Source organism: Pieris napi, chromosome 9 (assembly GCF_905475465.1).
Source record: "Pieris napi chromosome 9, ilPieNapi1.2, whole genome shotgun sequence".
NCBI lineage: Eukaryota > Metazoa > Arthropoda > Insecta > Lepidoptera > Pieridae > Pieris > Pieris napi.
In genome coordinates this window covers 6762281-6778431 of record NC_062242.1, presented here as the reverse complement: position 1 = coordinate 6778431, position 16151 = coordinate 6762281, and the positions used below count along the sequence as shown (strand labels likewise).

Here is a 16151-nt window from a genome sequence, read left to right as displayed (position 1 = left end):
TCTGTGCATAACATAGACTATTTCATATTTGTCTCTGGTTGCATTTGCTTCTGACGTATTTTTTGACATTTGTGAACGATATCTTTGTGAATGATTCGAATAATCATACTTCATTGCAAAGGACTAATCGTTCTTTCCTTAACCATTCGGTCCTAAGGCATCGACGTATTGATCCATCTAAAATTTTAATGTTTTGTAGAAATAAGTAACTGTTACTTATTTATAAATTAATAAAAAGACTTCTTTAAGTCTCCTTTAAACTCTTTCATATTAATCAGGTGAGTACTTTAATATTTTAAGGTTAATTTAACAGTTATTTCGCTGGTTGGCGTGGCATCGTTATTCGGCGACATCTTGTTTTGTTCAATTCATTGTATTATTGTACCAAGCTTTGATAGAATCTAATTTCTAATTACTATTTTAGATTAATTCACTATGAGCTCGGGAGGAACTCGTGTGTACGTGGGTGGTCTAGTGGAAGGAATCAAGAAGGAAGATTTGGAGCGGGAATTCGATAAATATGGAAAATTGAACTCTGTCTGGGTCGCACTTAACCCCCCAGGTTTTGCATTCATAGAATTTGAAAACATGCAGGAGGCAGAAGATGCGTGTAGCGCGATGAATGGTTTTGAAATGTTAGGCGCGACTTTAAAAGTAGAGTTATCAAGAAAACGTGATGGGCCACGCCGAGGTTTCCGCGGTGGTGGCGGCGGCGGCGGCGGTGGTGGCCGTGGGAACTTCGGCGGACGGGGTGGGCGCTCTTTCGGTGGGAACGGAGGTGGCAGCAGACCCTACAACAACAGCTATGGAGGCGGCGGCGGCGGTGGTGGTGGTGGCCGCTCTTTCAACCGCAATGGCTATGGCTCAGGCAACAGGGACAATGGAAGATCTAGGTCGCCACTGGGCCGATTTTAATTTAATCATAGTTTTAGTTAGGTTTAATGTTAATCGTAATCTGAAGCCTTCCGCATGTTAAAACATCAATATTCATTTAAAACTGGGGGTTTAATGCTAGGAAGAGTTTTGTCGATGTCTTAGGACTTAGAGGTAATTAATTTCATATATTACTTAGATTTAAGTGTAATGTTAGTTTTATGCACCTAATTCATAGAGCATACATTTTACTATAATTAATATTAAGGTTAATCAGCTCCTGGATGTTTTCTGTAAAGTTTATCAATCATTGCTAAAACTAGTTTAAACAAAAAGACGGTATACTGTTTTATTATGAATCATTTAATTAATATGGTATTGGATGAAATAAATGCATTTACACACTAGTTAGAATAAAATTATTCATCCAGTTGAAAATTATCTTATGAAACATGATGCATCTTTAAAAAACTTGAGCCTTTACAGTTAAGGATATTTCAAACTTATGTATTCTCTAATATTCATATTCTTAAAGTTAGATAAGTAATGATTACCTTAGTTTTTGAGTGGTATTTAGTACTTAGTTCTTAATTAAGTCATGCAATTGCATGGGAATGTATTTCACTGCTTGAATGTAAACTATTGTCAAATTCTTGTTATACAATTAGTCTTTTTAAATTTTTTTCTTAATACATATGTATGTTTTCTTAACATGTAATTTGAAGCTAAATCTCATTTTAGAGTACAGATAAATATTTTAATAGGAGTTTGTTTGGTTTCAGATTAATTTATCTTTAATTACTTATAGTCATCGTAACAAAATAAGGAAGAACAACCTTCAGTGTATTTTTAACATTGTACCGGAGCACTACAGACTAAGTTTCTTTTATGTATAATAATAAAACAAGATTCCAATTTAGTATTTTTATTTTATTAATTAGGATGGACTGCTCAAACAAGCCATGAGCAATTCCATTTTGTTAAGGAAGTTCTTTCCCTCCATTTTTTCTAGTTTCACTTCTTTGAAAGCTCCTCCGAGATTCTCCCATTTCTTGTCTTGAACTAATTCACTTACATAAAAATCTTTCTTGGGTGATTGAGCTATAAATACTTGAATTCCAACAGAAGGTTCACACCTAATTGCTATCATTCGGTCACCTGTGAACAGAATATTTACATTATGGTCATTGTAATTTTATTTCATCAGCAAAATTTTGAGGTTAAGCTGCACCCACATTGTGCCTTATAGCACAATGACCCTAATAAGGAAAATGTTAATATAATGAGTTGCTATATACTCATATTCCATGAAACATTTACATTTAGACCTAAAACACCTGTTGTTTTCCCATATTAATAGGACTATGTTATACCTAGTAATACACATCAAACTTTCATAAGAATGAGAAACTACAAAGTATTTGGAAAATTGGTTTAGGTTATTTGACAAAGAAATTAAGGTAGTTTTACCTCCACCCATTTAATTTCTTTATGTAACTAAACCAGTACAGTGAAAATTAATTTGTAATATAGTGCAAATATTGTTTAAATCCGATTAGCTGAGTATAACATTATTCGCTCACATACCATTTGGGGAAGCTAATAGGCATGAAGATGCATTGCCAAGTGGCTCCACAGGACCAGATCCTAGATGTGAACTGCTGGCCAACAACTGCCAGCCCATACACCGGCCTACTGCTTGAACACCTGTCATCTGATGCTGGTACACCTAGGAATAAAAAATCCTTACATAATTTTAAGGACATATTAAAAAGTAAACAAGTATAGTTTATTATTGTATACAACCAGTAAGACTAAACTTGAATTAAAATTATTTCAGACCTGACAAAAAAAAAGGTCTTAAACAACAAGATGAAAATATTAATTTTTAGTGGGAATAAGTGAACTCATCATCTACTTAGTCTAAATAATTGTAGCCATAAATATGTATGTATTTAATAGATTCAAAATCTTATTTATTTATTAAAAAACTTTCCGTATTTCAAATTTCTTAAAATCAAGGTTATACAACTGCTAAATAAGCAGGGACCTTTTTATGGGCAGTTTTTTATATTTGGGTGTACCAATGTACAATATACCACCATGCCTTTTTTATGACCATATCGTTTACACAATACATATTGTGCACATACTGTATGTAACTATACCTGACAATACATAAGATCTCTCAGCTCTTGTAACTCGTAGGACAGATGCCTCAACTTCCCATCCCGGCAAATACATTTTAACGTTTTCTCACCAACAACCACCACCAATGAAGTTCGACATACGGCGTCGTAGCTGAAATTAGCTAATTTATTAATAACACGTTTTTAGTAAATGGACGAGATCGAAGCTGGCTTATCACTTTTTGTGGAAATCTTTAAAATGCTACAGCCACGCGGAACTAATTCTTCGTTCAGATATTTCCGAACCCCTTGGACCCCTCACTGATATAGTTTATTTTTCTGACGTCACAGATAACCTACAGCAGTAGTTAATATAGCAGTTAGTAATTTAGTTGGATATACTAACCTAGCATTAACCTCTTGTTCAGTAATAACTGTTTACTGAAATTCTTATTACTTTTAAACATTCTATAAACCACAATCAGAAAAATTATAAGGACCAAAAATAATAGCGCTTTCAAACTTTTAGTAATTTTATTGATAATTAAGTTTAGTAATTACCCGTTAGCAATGATGTTGATTTTAACACATGACTGTGTAGGGCTGTTCAATGCATTCCAATGAGATACTATAAGTGGATCTTTCACCTGCAGACAAAAAAAACAGTATTAATTATTATAAACCCAACATTATTACATAAATCGTGTTTGATGATTCGGAATCACAGTGCAAAATCACTTTTTTAGTTTTTTGTGCTTTATTAATTAACTTATATTAAATTAATTAACCCATAAAGGATATAATATATGTACTGATTAAAATGCAATTCAAACTAAAGAATACTTAGTGTAAAACAGAAAATTCTTTCTCCACCGACTTGATATTCAAGTTTCTACTTTATTCCTAATTTACCTCTTTAGCAATTGTATCGAGGACATATTCGCTGCGACGGCGCATAAAGAAATGCTGCGCTTGTTGGATTATTTGTTCCAATAAAGACTGCTCTTTTGTCATTTCTAGTAATTCGTGTCTGTCTGCCGCCATTGGACCTGGTGGAAAAAAAGATTATTTTTAACTAAATTAACGCATTATCTTTTATATATAATTACGATTTCACTAAATCCAACCGTCTCCGTAGTTCTGTTAGTAGCCGGAAATCATTTCCAGAAAAACATATTTCTTTCGATTTTGAAGATCTATTATATATCTTCTATCTATCTATCACCAGACCTATCTATATACAAAATCCTACTTATCTATGGAAATAAACTCAGTTCAAACAAAACAATTTATAATGGATTAAAAGGTTTTACTCAGATCGTTCATTTCTTTTTAATTTATAACATCAGAGATTTAAAAGTAAGATAGATCGATATTATAATTAGTGTGCTACACTCATTTTAACCAACTTCGAAAAAGAATGAGAACTGACTATGATTATCTGCACTTTTACAACATCTTAACTTTGTAAATTAGTTATTAAATATTAAATTACCAGCAAGTGATCTTCGTTTAGATGGTCCCAGTGGTCCTGTGGCGGGATGCGGGAAGGGATGATGCGTGTTCGAGTGATGCACTGTGCGTAACAATTGGTGGAGGGAATGCTCTAATACGTGATCGTGGTCTGACTTGCTGTTTGATGTACCTTCACTCTGGGGAAATTTTTATTTATAAAACAACGCAAGTATAGAAAAATTTAGATGCAATTATTGCTTTTTCTGGAAATTTAACGTTGTCGGGTAATATAAAAAAACGCCACAAGTTTTGGGCTTTATATTTCAGTGATAAATAATAAGTTGGTAATCAGCTTTGTATGACTGATTCAATTAAATTTTGGAGTCTTGACATGCCGGTTCGTTCACCGTACGAGCTAGTGTTAAATAAGCACATAGACAGAAAAGCCCATTGGTGCACAGCCGTGATTCGAACAAAAAATATTAAAAAAGTCAAGTGGCAAAATAAATATCTCATTAAAATTAATAAATAATAATTTTGGTTATATACCTTAACATTATCAGAGTTGCTTCCAGTATTTTGTCTATTATTATGACAAATTCTAATTAACAACTGAATTCCTGGTAAAACCTGAAAAACAATATTTTGTATGAGACTTCAGCATATAATATGTAAAAAATCAGGAATTTTACTTTTGCAATGGATTAGCACTAGTAAATCAATAAATAATTAATTGCATATTTGTCAGTTACCAATTATTAGCAAGTATAAAATTAAAGAACTTTGAGGGTTCCTTGGATAAGAGAGCATAATTTTTTTTAATTCCATTCTAGAATTACTGTTTTGTATAGATTTTCTAGTTTCCTTCTTATAGAACAATTAAAATTATAGCCAAGTAATGATAATACTGTTTTAATCAATAAAGTTCAAATCCTATCAAAGACACCAACATCTTAATAAGTAGTTTGATGTCTAACTAATGTACCCTAATTTCACTATGTGTACATAAGAGTTTAATTACATAATATTTTGATAATTTTGAGAGTACCATATCACATGCTTACCGTTGCCATAATCTGATTACCCACAACCATATGCGGTATTGATGCATCTAATTGAACAGCCTCAGCTGCTAATCTTGCAAATAATTCTTTACAAAATAGAACATTTTGAGCAGCTTCTAGTTTTTGTTGCCAATGTAAATCTGCACCATCACCTAGGAGAGTTCCTGGACAGTTTATTGCTGAGGAACTTATAGTAGCTGTCACTACATCTTCTTGCTCTAAAAATAATATTGGTATTTTAATGAATCACACAAAATGAATGACATGTTGAAACATTTTTCAAAAGACAATTTTGTTATTTAATTGATCTTGTAAACAAGTTATTAAATCACAATATTATCTTGCAGTGTCTTGTCTCTCACACTGCAAAACTACTCAAAAAATATTAAGATGTTTAAATTTAAAAGAATTGTATAAAAGGGATTTTTAACTTTAGTATATGTATATAGTAACCACTAATTTATTTTAAATGATATAACATTAACTTTTGAGTTTCAATCTAAAATGATAAAATTTAAGATGTGAACAGGACGTAATAATGCTGCTCCCAGATTTTATTACAAATACAGTTTACAATCTATATTACCCAATAAGGGTTAGAATTACAGAAATAAACATTTTTAATATCACATTTGTCTCTACATATAATATGTGTGGGTTAAGAGTGACAAAAAGAGTGATTTCATGAATCTAAAGCTGTATCTTATTAAAAATAAGAATTTTAAACCAACCTTTCTGACACCGAACTGAAATGAAGGCTACACCTTGTAATTCTGGTGGTACTGTAACACGTAATGCAGAAGGTACAGGTCCAGATGCATTTAAACTCATTGCTTGAGCTATTTGATCCTCTGGAGCTTTTGTTACCTAAAATAATGAAAATAAAAGGTGCTATACCAGTTTTTTGTATTTCGAAAATGGTAAAGTTATCAAAGAAAGTTCCTATACTGATTTAGAAATGGAATATTATTTTGTGGGGTTGTCTTTTATTAACCATACTATAGAAACAATAGAAAAGGTTGGACTACAAAAAGGAAACCTTTTCTGAAAATCATCCAAAAGTTGATAATTTAAAAAAATTACCTCAAATACACCAGTCTGGCTAAATTTTGATCCTGCTGTTCTGTAACTCAAATCTCCAACAATAGTATTAGATACTTTTTTTAATCTCCAGTTTTGTCGAACCCTTAACAAATCAATATGAAAGTCTGGCATGTTTCTTGTCATTCTCATAGTCTCGCTCGCCCTTAGGCGCTCCACACCATTTAGAAGGACAGCACCAGCAGCTGATAGTGCCTTTTTTCTGCCATATACCTGTACCATAGGTCGACTTTCTGGCTGTTCTGCTTGAATTGGATCTAACACCTAAAAGTTTGATAGATTAAAAGAGTCTTAGAATCCATATTATAGGACATCAAATTTGAAATAAAAATTAAACAAACCATGTATCTCTTTTCCTTAGCAATACTGAGAACATCAGCCAATACTGACACTTCAGTCAAAGCATTCCGGAGCTTATTTCTTACTGAATCCCATGGCCACAAACTCGACTGATATCCTGGGTCCTTATCTTCTTCAGATTTAACATCAACACTGCTTTCACCCTCTTTCTTTATATTACAATATTCATCATCAGTTTTAGAGAAATCTATTTTTTGAGCTAATCTAGCCAAGTTTTCTGACATAGATAGAGGCCTGTAAATTGTAATGACACTTCTTTACTAGAACTTGGGACAAATTTTAATGGTCAAAAATGGAACCATTAGAAAAAATCAGATAATGTAAATTCCAAAGCACTTACGCTTGGTAAATCTCCTGACCATCGTAAGTAATTTCTTGTATTTGATTCTCAATGGGCGCCTCAATTGATATATTTACAGAATTGGCCATTGTTTTCGCCAGCTACTTCTATTATTTTGTAAGCAAATAAATATTTGTAAAAGCTGCAAACTACTTTCACATAAACACACTTATGGATAAATAATTCTAAACCTTTTAGTTTTTATTAAATAGTTTAAAATTAAAACATTGCGGTATTTGTAATTTCATAGTAAGAACTAAGAAGTCATAGTTTACAATTTACATAGATACCATAGCTTTGGTAACTTAGAAGTGATAGAACACTGAGAGTGAGATTAGTTGAGTTATTTGAAATTTAATTTTGAATATTTAGCACAGTGCCATCTCTGTTATGGCTAAACAAGAGAGCAACACGATGTTGTCATGTCAAAAATTAAAATTAAGGAGAAAGCGGGAAGAGTGGGAAACGCAATCTCTTAAATTATTATCATTTATTTGAGGTATATACAAATATTAAAGATAAAGGTTAATAATAGAAAAATGACACATTAAGTAACGAAAAGCAGAAGTTTAATTATGTTTATTTTTATTAGTTGAAAAATTTCAAACATTCTGAAATGGTGACTCTGAAATTTTTTTTTATTCGTAATATTAAGGTAATTCTTACGTTACGTTTCTTTTAAAGTATTACTCCCGTACTAAATCTGTAAATGTGTGACACGCGAATTATGATTCCCGTGTGTAAGAACTAAGAAACCATTCTCATTTTTGAATTTTACTGCAATGCGTTTTTGACTTACGGGAATCATACGTATTACGTGAAATGCACTACACAGATCACATTAAATCAAATCATCATCAATATAGTTCTAGGTTATGTTTAAAATAATGATGATATTAATTTATGCCTAATGATGAGAAAGGCAAAGGACTTTGTGTTTATAATTCATATAATATGACAACATTCTGCGTTCATATTTTTAAAGTTGCCAATGGACTTTGTATCCGGCTAATAAATAAATTAAAAAAAAAAAATATTTTTAAAGTCAAGGTGTATCGATAAGAATATTCATAAATAATTTGATATGAACAATCAACAAAATAAGTAGTTCGTTTTATTTCTCTTTAACGACCAGTCTAAAATCTAAATGTCTAATTATCACATTTTTTGTTAAAGTTTTCATATATTGAACGAACCCACGAAAGTCACGGTCTTGACGTAATGAGGAACTTTGAAGTTTTCTGCTTTGACTTCTGACATTTAATAGTTTTCGTTGGTACAATACGGTTGTCGTGACTCGTCCGAGAGGCGAGATGTGGAGATTATTCGTTGTTTCTTACCGATACGCGAACTCTATGAATATTTGCTAAGTATTCAAGGATAATTCGTTTTATCTATTAAACGGTTTAGTTTGTAACTTGTACGATTGTGTTCCGTGCCTTTAGCTTATGTATCATTGATAACTATCTCAGGTAGGTCGGATTGGGAGGAAGATGACTGTTTTTATCTACGAGAGTGTTGTGATTTCCGTATGAGTATATGTTATTCACAATGACTACCTATACTAGATCAGCTGGTGTCACTTTAAAGCCAATTGAAGTACCTAAACCTCTGCAGGATGGAGAAAAATTCATCAAATGGGATGAGGTAAATTTATTTTAGAACTTTTGTCTACATATTATAATGTATTTAACAAGAATGAAAATAATTAAGTTGGAATTTTTAAATATTATTGCACTGAATAGAAACGAGACCAGTTCTAAAGATTACTAACTACCTAAAGTTATGTCTTTGAAGAACTAAAAGAAGTTATTCAGCTTATTGCAAAACTACTATTGCTACTGTTTTCTTAAAAGTAAAAAAAACTTTATTTGGACTATGTTGTGTACATGATTTTAAGTTAAGTGAAAATGTCAATCTAAACACATAACAAAATAAAAGATAATTTTGTTTAATTTATTTTGTTGCCTATAATAGTGCCTCCTATTGTAATTAAGTATATCCTTTTTTTAGGATTCAGGCACAGGCTTACCTGTCACTGTTCGAGTGGATCCAAATGGGTTCTTTCTCTATTGGACAGACCAGAATATGGAAGTTGAAATGCTGGACATTGCAACAATCCGAGATGTTCGAACTGGTGGTTATGCTAAGCTGCCTAAGGTAAGTTTAACATATTAAGCCAAATGTGCCAGATTATTTTCTTACAGTTTATTATTAATAAGTCAGTTGAAAGTATATTTATAACTATTAAATTTTGCGGAACTAATTCCTGTATGATCTGGTACTTGCCAAGTCATAAAATATTGCATATACATACATGTATATAATAAGTTTATATCATATTAATAATATGATTATTTTAACAAACTTTTATTATAAATTTGCAAAATGATAATATATAATTGATTATTACAAACACACAAATTTAATTGACAAATGACAAATTTAATTATTCTGAATTAATTTTTATTTTTATTTGGAAAAGCCCACATTATATCTATCTTGTGCTCAAATAATAATTTTATTAAATACCTTATTTATATGACATACATATTTTGAATTTAATTTCTTGTAAATATATGCTTATTGTTGTTAATGTTGATTATACTGAAGCAAATTTTTGCCTACTGTATTTAAACTTCTACATTTCTTGATTGATTTTTAAAAAAGAACCAGTATTAGTAACATTTTCTATTTAAGTGGTTTCAGTTTAATAAATAATTAATAACATTAACATTTTAATTAACTGACATTTGCATTGGTGTAATTGTTAGAAATGAAAAGTATACTAAGGTTGAATAGACGTAATTTATATGCTCCCAAGTCTCGCATTTAATACATCTGAATTTTGTGCGAGACATTAATGATATCTATAAATATTATTTAGCCCGTGGATATAACTTATTCACCCTTAGACAATTCAATTTAGGAAAGTGCTATTTAGTTTCTTAGTTTGTAATTTATCGTGTATGGTGGTCATATATCTTGGTTTTAAAGTATTAAAAGACGTAAAATTATGTTTTTTTTAAGTTTTACGATTGCTATTTTCTGTTCGCGAATACAACAATTTTAAATGTACGTAATTTGTTCCGTAATACGTAATATATCCATGAAATTTAATAATACATATACAATTTGACCGAATCGACATATCTTGTTATTTATACAAAATTTGGCCTAAGAGGTAGCCGTATTCTAAGACTAACTTTAAAGTTGGTATTTATCTTGGTTTTTCGAAACACGTTTGTTCGAGATCGTAATGTTACACGATGCTCCCGGAATTGCAACGGTAGTGCATACTCTATTATAATAGGGCATGGAATCTTGAATATCTAGGTCACATTATACCTACCGAAGGTGCCTACTACATATAAAGTGATATCATTCAAATAATAATTTCAGATTTGATTCAGATAAGAATGGAGTGAAATTAACATATTATTTGAAATCCTCTTGAAAACGTGTTTATAGTACTCATGATTATCCACAAAAACAATCTACTTTTTGTTCATAATTTGTCATGAAATTGGTATAAAGTAGGGATGCATCGATACGCTTTTTTGCCGATACGATACCGATGCCGATACACTTATAGGAATATCGTCGATACCGATACCGATACCAACGCTTATTGAATTAAAATTAAATTAAGGTAAAATATATCAAGTTAAAGTTTATAATTTTTATTAAAAAAATATATATAAAAAAAATAGTCACAAACTTTGAATTATTTTAAAGGTTTTGTTACTAATATTAAGAATTAAGAGTAATCATTTAATTAAAATAAAATAAATAACTGTTAATAATTAAAATTAACAATGATAAAATTGTTGTAATTCTGTATTTCATTAAATTTGGTATCGAAAAAATACTACTCGCGATAGCAGTTAACAGCCAACTAAATGATCTTCAAATCTACGTTCAATAAAGTCTCAATGATCTCCCGCAAGCCATAATATCTAATAACTATGCGCTGGCAAAGATAGTTAACTGACTCGAGTAAAAATTTAGGTCTACTAATCAATCCAACGAGTTTTTCGTACTAACTACTAACTGACGTGAGACTGATCGTAAATTATCGTGATTCATGTGCACTTTTTATTTTTCATGTAGACTTTTTTTAGTTTATATGTTATATGTATTTTTGCCCTCCTTTTCATTTAATTATGTTCAATTTTTATATTGTAATGCAACAAAGGGTTTAGCGAAATGAAATACATATATACATAAATAATAATGCTTTGTCCCCAAGCGAATGATAGAGACAACAAACTGAATAAAATGCGGGGATTTCTCGGGCAACCATAGTCCGTGGCTCGTTTGCAACAAACTTGATCATACAAAATACGCGTGAAATTTGAAAGTATCGGTGAATCGGCAATGAAAATATCGCCGATGCCGATATATCGGCAAACCCAAAGTATCGCCATCGGTATCGGATGCATCCCTAGTATAAAGGCTCCCATAAAATTTTATTGTAAATAATATTTGTATAAATGTATATATTGCAAAATGGGGCTCTAAAGGTCTTATAAAAACAGTACTAATAGTAACTAAGTATATTGTATTATTTGTCCCTTTTTGGGAATTTTACTTTTAAGGTTTTATTTTAACTTTCCGTGTAAACTTTGTCGTCCTTGTTGGAAACTTTGCACGGATAAAATGTTACCTGATTTTCTACCAAGGTCCCATCTATTTGTACACCTGTACAGATTCTGTGGCTTATCGATATTATAATTACTCATTTTCGAATACAATACACAATATTTTTATTAAATGTACCCAAGTATCCCTTAAAAGTTAACTCCATACTATTGGACCTGTATTTTCTCCGCGACTATAATAGTTATAGGTCAGTAATCGTTAGCTAGTAATGGAAACGCGGCTATTTATCGGAGGTGTGGTTTTTACGACAGACCACCTTTACCGTTCGTCCATTAGAGGTGAAATTCCATTTACTTATCTGACAAGATATTCTTTACACGTGTCTTTCGAAGATTATATACCCAATTATGATATTTAAAAATCCAGTTATCTATGAACGTTCTTTAAATATTTTAATGGAATACTAAAACATTTCTCTTAGTGACCAATTGAGCAATAACGAAAATTCTAATAATTATTGTCAGCAAAAGAAAGTTAATCTCTCTATATATATATATATATATATAAAATTCTTGTCACAATGTTCGTTCCCATACTCCTCCGAAACGGCTCGACTCATTCATATGAAATTTTTTATGCATATTCAGTAAGTCAGAGAATCTGCTACTCCATATTTCAAACCCCAAAGTGATATGGGGTGTCCACCCCAAATTTTTATTTTTTACTTTTTCAAACATTTGTTTGTTTTTTTTTATGTTACAGCTTACAAAAATAAATACAAACCTTAATTTTCACCCCTCTACGAACAGCCCCTATTTTTCACCCCTCTTCGAACTCTTTTATTATAGTAGATAGTTATTGTTATTCAACTAAAAAAACGTTTCCTAGAAATAATATAGATGGCAAAACAACGTTTGCCGGGTCATCTAGTTTTCCTATAATTTTTTCTTTATGAACATGTCTCATAGCTTCAAAGCGAACTCCTTTGAACAAGACTGTTTGTTCGTGAAGTTTAAACTTACATTTACTCTGGGCTCTAGGGGTTTTATTGTTAGTATATTCATATATTCGTCGAGTTTGCAAACTTATGAATTAGAGAATCGAAACTGGCTGGGAATACCATGTTTAACGTTTATTTAGGTTGAACAATGGCGTGTAACTACAGACTCTACTAACGGTGAATTATTAAATTAATATGAGACGAATCACTAATTTTACTGACGTAGAATAAGTATATGAATTCTTTTCATGTTTTTTTTGAAGTTATACTTCTTTAGGCGCGTTATGAAAAATTGATGAGAGTGAAATTTTACGATGCGCGCGCACCGTGACACAAAATTATCAGAATGAAGTTGTCCACGGAAGATGCTACGGCATTGGACATAATTTAATTAATTTATTTAATTTTTCAAATGTAAACTGAACTTTATTGTCTATAATGACTCCTTTTCCAGTCTTTGATTATTTAATTGTAATTATTTGCATGCAATCAAAAACTATTTTTAATAATGCCAAAGTAGTATAACTTCTTGCGCGCGTACATAAGTACACGCACCCTTTTTTATTATTATTTTCAAACGACAGTTATTTATCGACATATATACTACTTTTTTATGGATTCTCTATAAGTTAGAAAGATTTTTCAATTATTTATTTACATTACATCATTAAGTGCAATATAATTGTGGTTTAATCACTAGTTTTGGCTTATCTGAAAATTGGATACTAGCAATACTGTTAACCTAATTAACACGAATGTTGTTGATTATCTCTGATCAATATGGGAGAAATGTTTTTGTCAATTTGATTGTTGGGTAAAATAATTGGTCGCACACATGGTTATGCTTATTTCAATCAAATCTTTATCGCTTAAATTTAATAAGCGTGGACATATATACGTTTTTTAGTGAGTTTTCCTGTGTACGAAAAATTTCGTATGTAAGTGATGGGAAGCACACACACTATGACGTAATTTGACAGTTTTTTTTCTATTTGCCTATATATATGGCCTATTTAGTATCCAGGTATATAACTAAAGTATTCATGGAAATCAATTAATCTCACTTTGTTGTTTTACTCGACGCACATTTTCTATTTTCATTTTCATACTTTAAAGGTTATTTCTATTCTCAATGCCACTTATATTATAAGATTTCATTAAAATTGCGTTGACCTTAAGTTTATTTTTATATTATGTTTTACTTTTATCGTTGTTAACTTGGCTATGTTTAGTTTTCCCACTAATAAGAGTATACTTCTGGCACCGTCTTTAAAACGAAAAAGCCAAGTTTTACTTAAGTATTAAAACTGTTTTGTACCATCTTATGGCTTGTGCAGCTTGTTGGTTCGGACATGCTGGTAAGTTGAGCGATGCCGGGTTAGATTTCAGCGATACAATTTCTATTTCAGAATCAAGAGACTTCTTGAAAGATAATGATGAATCTTCAGTCCTAGACTTAAGAAGAGTATGTTTATATTTAAATTTATTGAAGCTTTAATTTCCCTTTTTACATATAATGTGCCAGTTTTTATACTTATTCTAGTTAACATTTGTATTTATTTTATACAACCGTTCATCCTTCATTCATAGGGCTGGAAATTTCAACATCCTTCCTTAGTAATGTCGTGTCTTACGTTTAAAATATGTATAAAATGAAATATCAGACATCTAAACATCAAATGTCAAGACTAATTCCTGTATCACAGGGTTGATGAATCGGGACGAACATACTTTACTTTACTTACATATTTTAATATTAAAATACGTTTCGCAGAGTCTCGCGTATCTTATGAAAATACTTGTCATTTTCTAACCATCTAACAAGTAAAAGTGTCGCGTTAATGTCAATGTACATTCGTTTATGTATACCGTTCGTGAACTGTCACGATCCAGGCCTCATTATGATTTCATCGACCATTTGTATTGTTACAAAAATAGACCACTATTTTCTCCGCCGCGCTGTCGGGAATCGGTGAAAGCTGTCGAAAGCTGTTGTGGGTCGTCATTTTTAGCTGACATACACCGCTGGCAGTAATTTATGTTCGGAATTCGTGGATTTTCTGAATATTCGTCAGAAAATTGATGATTGTTGAAATTAAAACTTACTATATATTGTACTAGCCGTTTCGCGCCCGCTTTGCTGGACGAATTAAAATAAATTTTATGTTTCATTATTTTATTTTTTTTCATATTTTTATTATTCTTCTTTTTAACTTCCCGCTAAGAAAATTGAAATATTTCGAAAATCGAGTTTTTAACAGATGTTGACGTTTAGAGGTTCTAGGAAGCCCCCCCGAATGTTTCCGCGGTGAAGTCCGTATGGATAAATTTTCATAAAAGTAAAACAGCAATAAAAAAATGAAGGAACGTTAGAATAGAAAATAAATAGCCATAAACCATCTAGGAAAAATTTCGCATCGAATGGTGGTAGTTTCATGTCGATACGATCAGTGGTTTAGGCGTGATTGAGCCTCAAACGAAGACCATTTTCATTATATATATATAGATTCTGTATGTCGTTTCTTTTGTTTAATTTAGTTTGCCCGTTACCATACAACCATACCTTACCGTAACAATGTAATGTGCAACCTTTTAAAATTTTAAATTCATATAACTATTTGAAACACGAATGGAACTCGTTAACCGCCGCAATCTTGTCCTCTACAGCGGTAACTCCTGAGTAAGTATTTATTCTACGTGGCTGTTTTACCAACTTTGATTTAGTCTGATTAATATATCTTGGGTACTCTACATTTTGCTCACGTCTTATCTTTGTTGTAGTATTGTATGTTTCTAGCGAAATTTTTCCCTAAGTTAACGTTTGAAGATCATTTACTGTACTGATATGCTGTGATTCTGTTATGATATTCAGTGGGAGTACAGCCTCTGTACTCGTTAATAGGTACGCAGAAGTCGGAATTGATTATATTAATGCTAAGAAGATCCTTGGTTTAAAATTCGTGAAATAAATATTAAAGGCAAAAGGCAAGCTTTAAATTACTTAATATTAAAAATAATATTACGATTTTAAACAGGTTGTTGTTTGATACAGTATTTTATCTAAACGAGCTTCGTAAATAATATAAAAAGATATACCTATATAATATAAAATATGACACCGGGTAAACTTTAATTCCATTCCTAAAACCACACCCTAGTGAGCAGTGTTTCTCATACCTGAGGTCGTAGCTTCGATCCCCGGCTGTGCACCAATGGACTTTCTT

The 16151-nt window shown here is 31.4% G+C and overlaps 3 protein-coding genes across 5 annotated transcripts in view; 2 read left to right on the top strand and 1 right to left on the bottom strand.

Moving 5' to 3' along the window:
- The first annotated feature begins 112 nt into the window (after positions 1 to 112).
- On the top strand, positions 113 to 1788 carry LOC125052235 (RNA-binding protein Rsf1). 2 transcript variants are annotated; one of them, XR_007117420.1, is made up of 3 exons: positions 113 to 278; positions 425 to 1047; positions 1656 to 1788. XR_007117420.1 is itself a non-coding variant. In XM_047652921.1 (2 exons), the coding sequence occupies exon 2, from the start codon at positions 436 to 438 to the stop codon at positions 913 to 915; it is 480 nt and encodes a 159-aa protein (XP_047508877.1). In that variant the 5' UTR covers positions 113 to 278; positions 425 to 435; the 3' UTR covers positions 916 to 1788. The 2 variants fall into 2 exon arrangements, 1 of the variants encoding a protein (XP_047508877.1); XM_047652921.1 differs by having other exon boundaries at positions 425 to 1788.
- On the bottom strand, positions 1783 to 7572 carry LOC125052233 (mediator of RNA polymerase II transcription subunit 17). The gene is made up of 12 exons (XM_047652920.1): positions 7323 to 7572; positions 6964 to 7216; positions 6605 to 6886; positions 6253 to 6388; positions 5522 to 5739; positions 5007 to 5087; positions 4498 to 4654; positions 3915 to 4051; positions 3564 to 3649; positions 3042 to 3174; positions 2461 to 2602; positions 1783 to 2031 (listed from the first exon to the last, which is right to left on the bottom strand). The coding sequence occupies exons 1-12, from the start codon at positions 7409 to 7411 to the stop codon at positions 1811 to 1813; spliced, it is 1935 nt and encodes a 644-aa protein (XP_047508876.1). The 5' UTR covers positions 7412 to 7572; the 3' UTR covers positions 1783 to 1810.
- Positions 7573 to 8579: 1007 nt separating this feature from the next.
- Positions 8580 to 16151, top strand: part of LOC125052316 (1-phosphatidylinositol 4,5-bisphosphate phosphodiesterase classes I and II) — a 76564-nt gene continuing 68992 nt past the window's right edge. For both annotated transcript variants that reach the window (XM_047653082.1, XM_047653081.1), the window contains exons 1-2: positions 8580 to 8969; positions 9336 to 9482. In XM_047653082.1, coding sequence (XP_047509038.1) covers positions 8862 to 8969; positions 9336 to 9482 — 255 coding nt within the window. In that variant the 5' untranslated portion in view covers positions 8580 to 8861. The remainder of the gene's footprint in view (positions 8970 to 9335; positions 9483 to 16151) is intronic.

Coding starts and splice junctions, on each gene's coding strand:
- LOC125052235 (XM_047652921.1), top strand. CDS start 436: ATGAGCTCGGGAGGAACTCGTGTGTACGTGGGTGGTCTAGTGGAAGGA.
- LOC125052233 (XM_047652920.1), bottom strand. CDS start 7,411: ATGGCCAATTCTGTAAATATATCAATTGAGGCGCCCATTGAGAATCAA. Junction 6,887..6,963: donor CTAAGGAAAAGAGATACATG/GTTTGTTTAATT, acceptor TCAAACTTTTAG/GTGTTAGATCCAATTCAAGC. Junction 3,650..3,914: donor TCGATACAATTGCTAAAGAG/GTAAATTAGGAA, acceptor TTTTGTCTGCAG/GTGAAAGATCCACTTATAGT.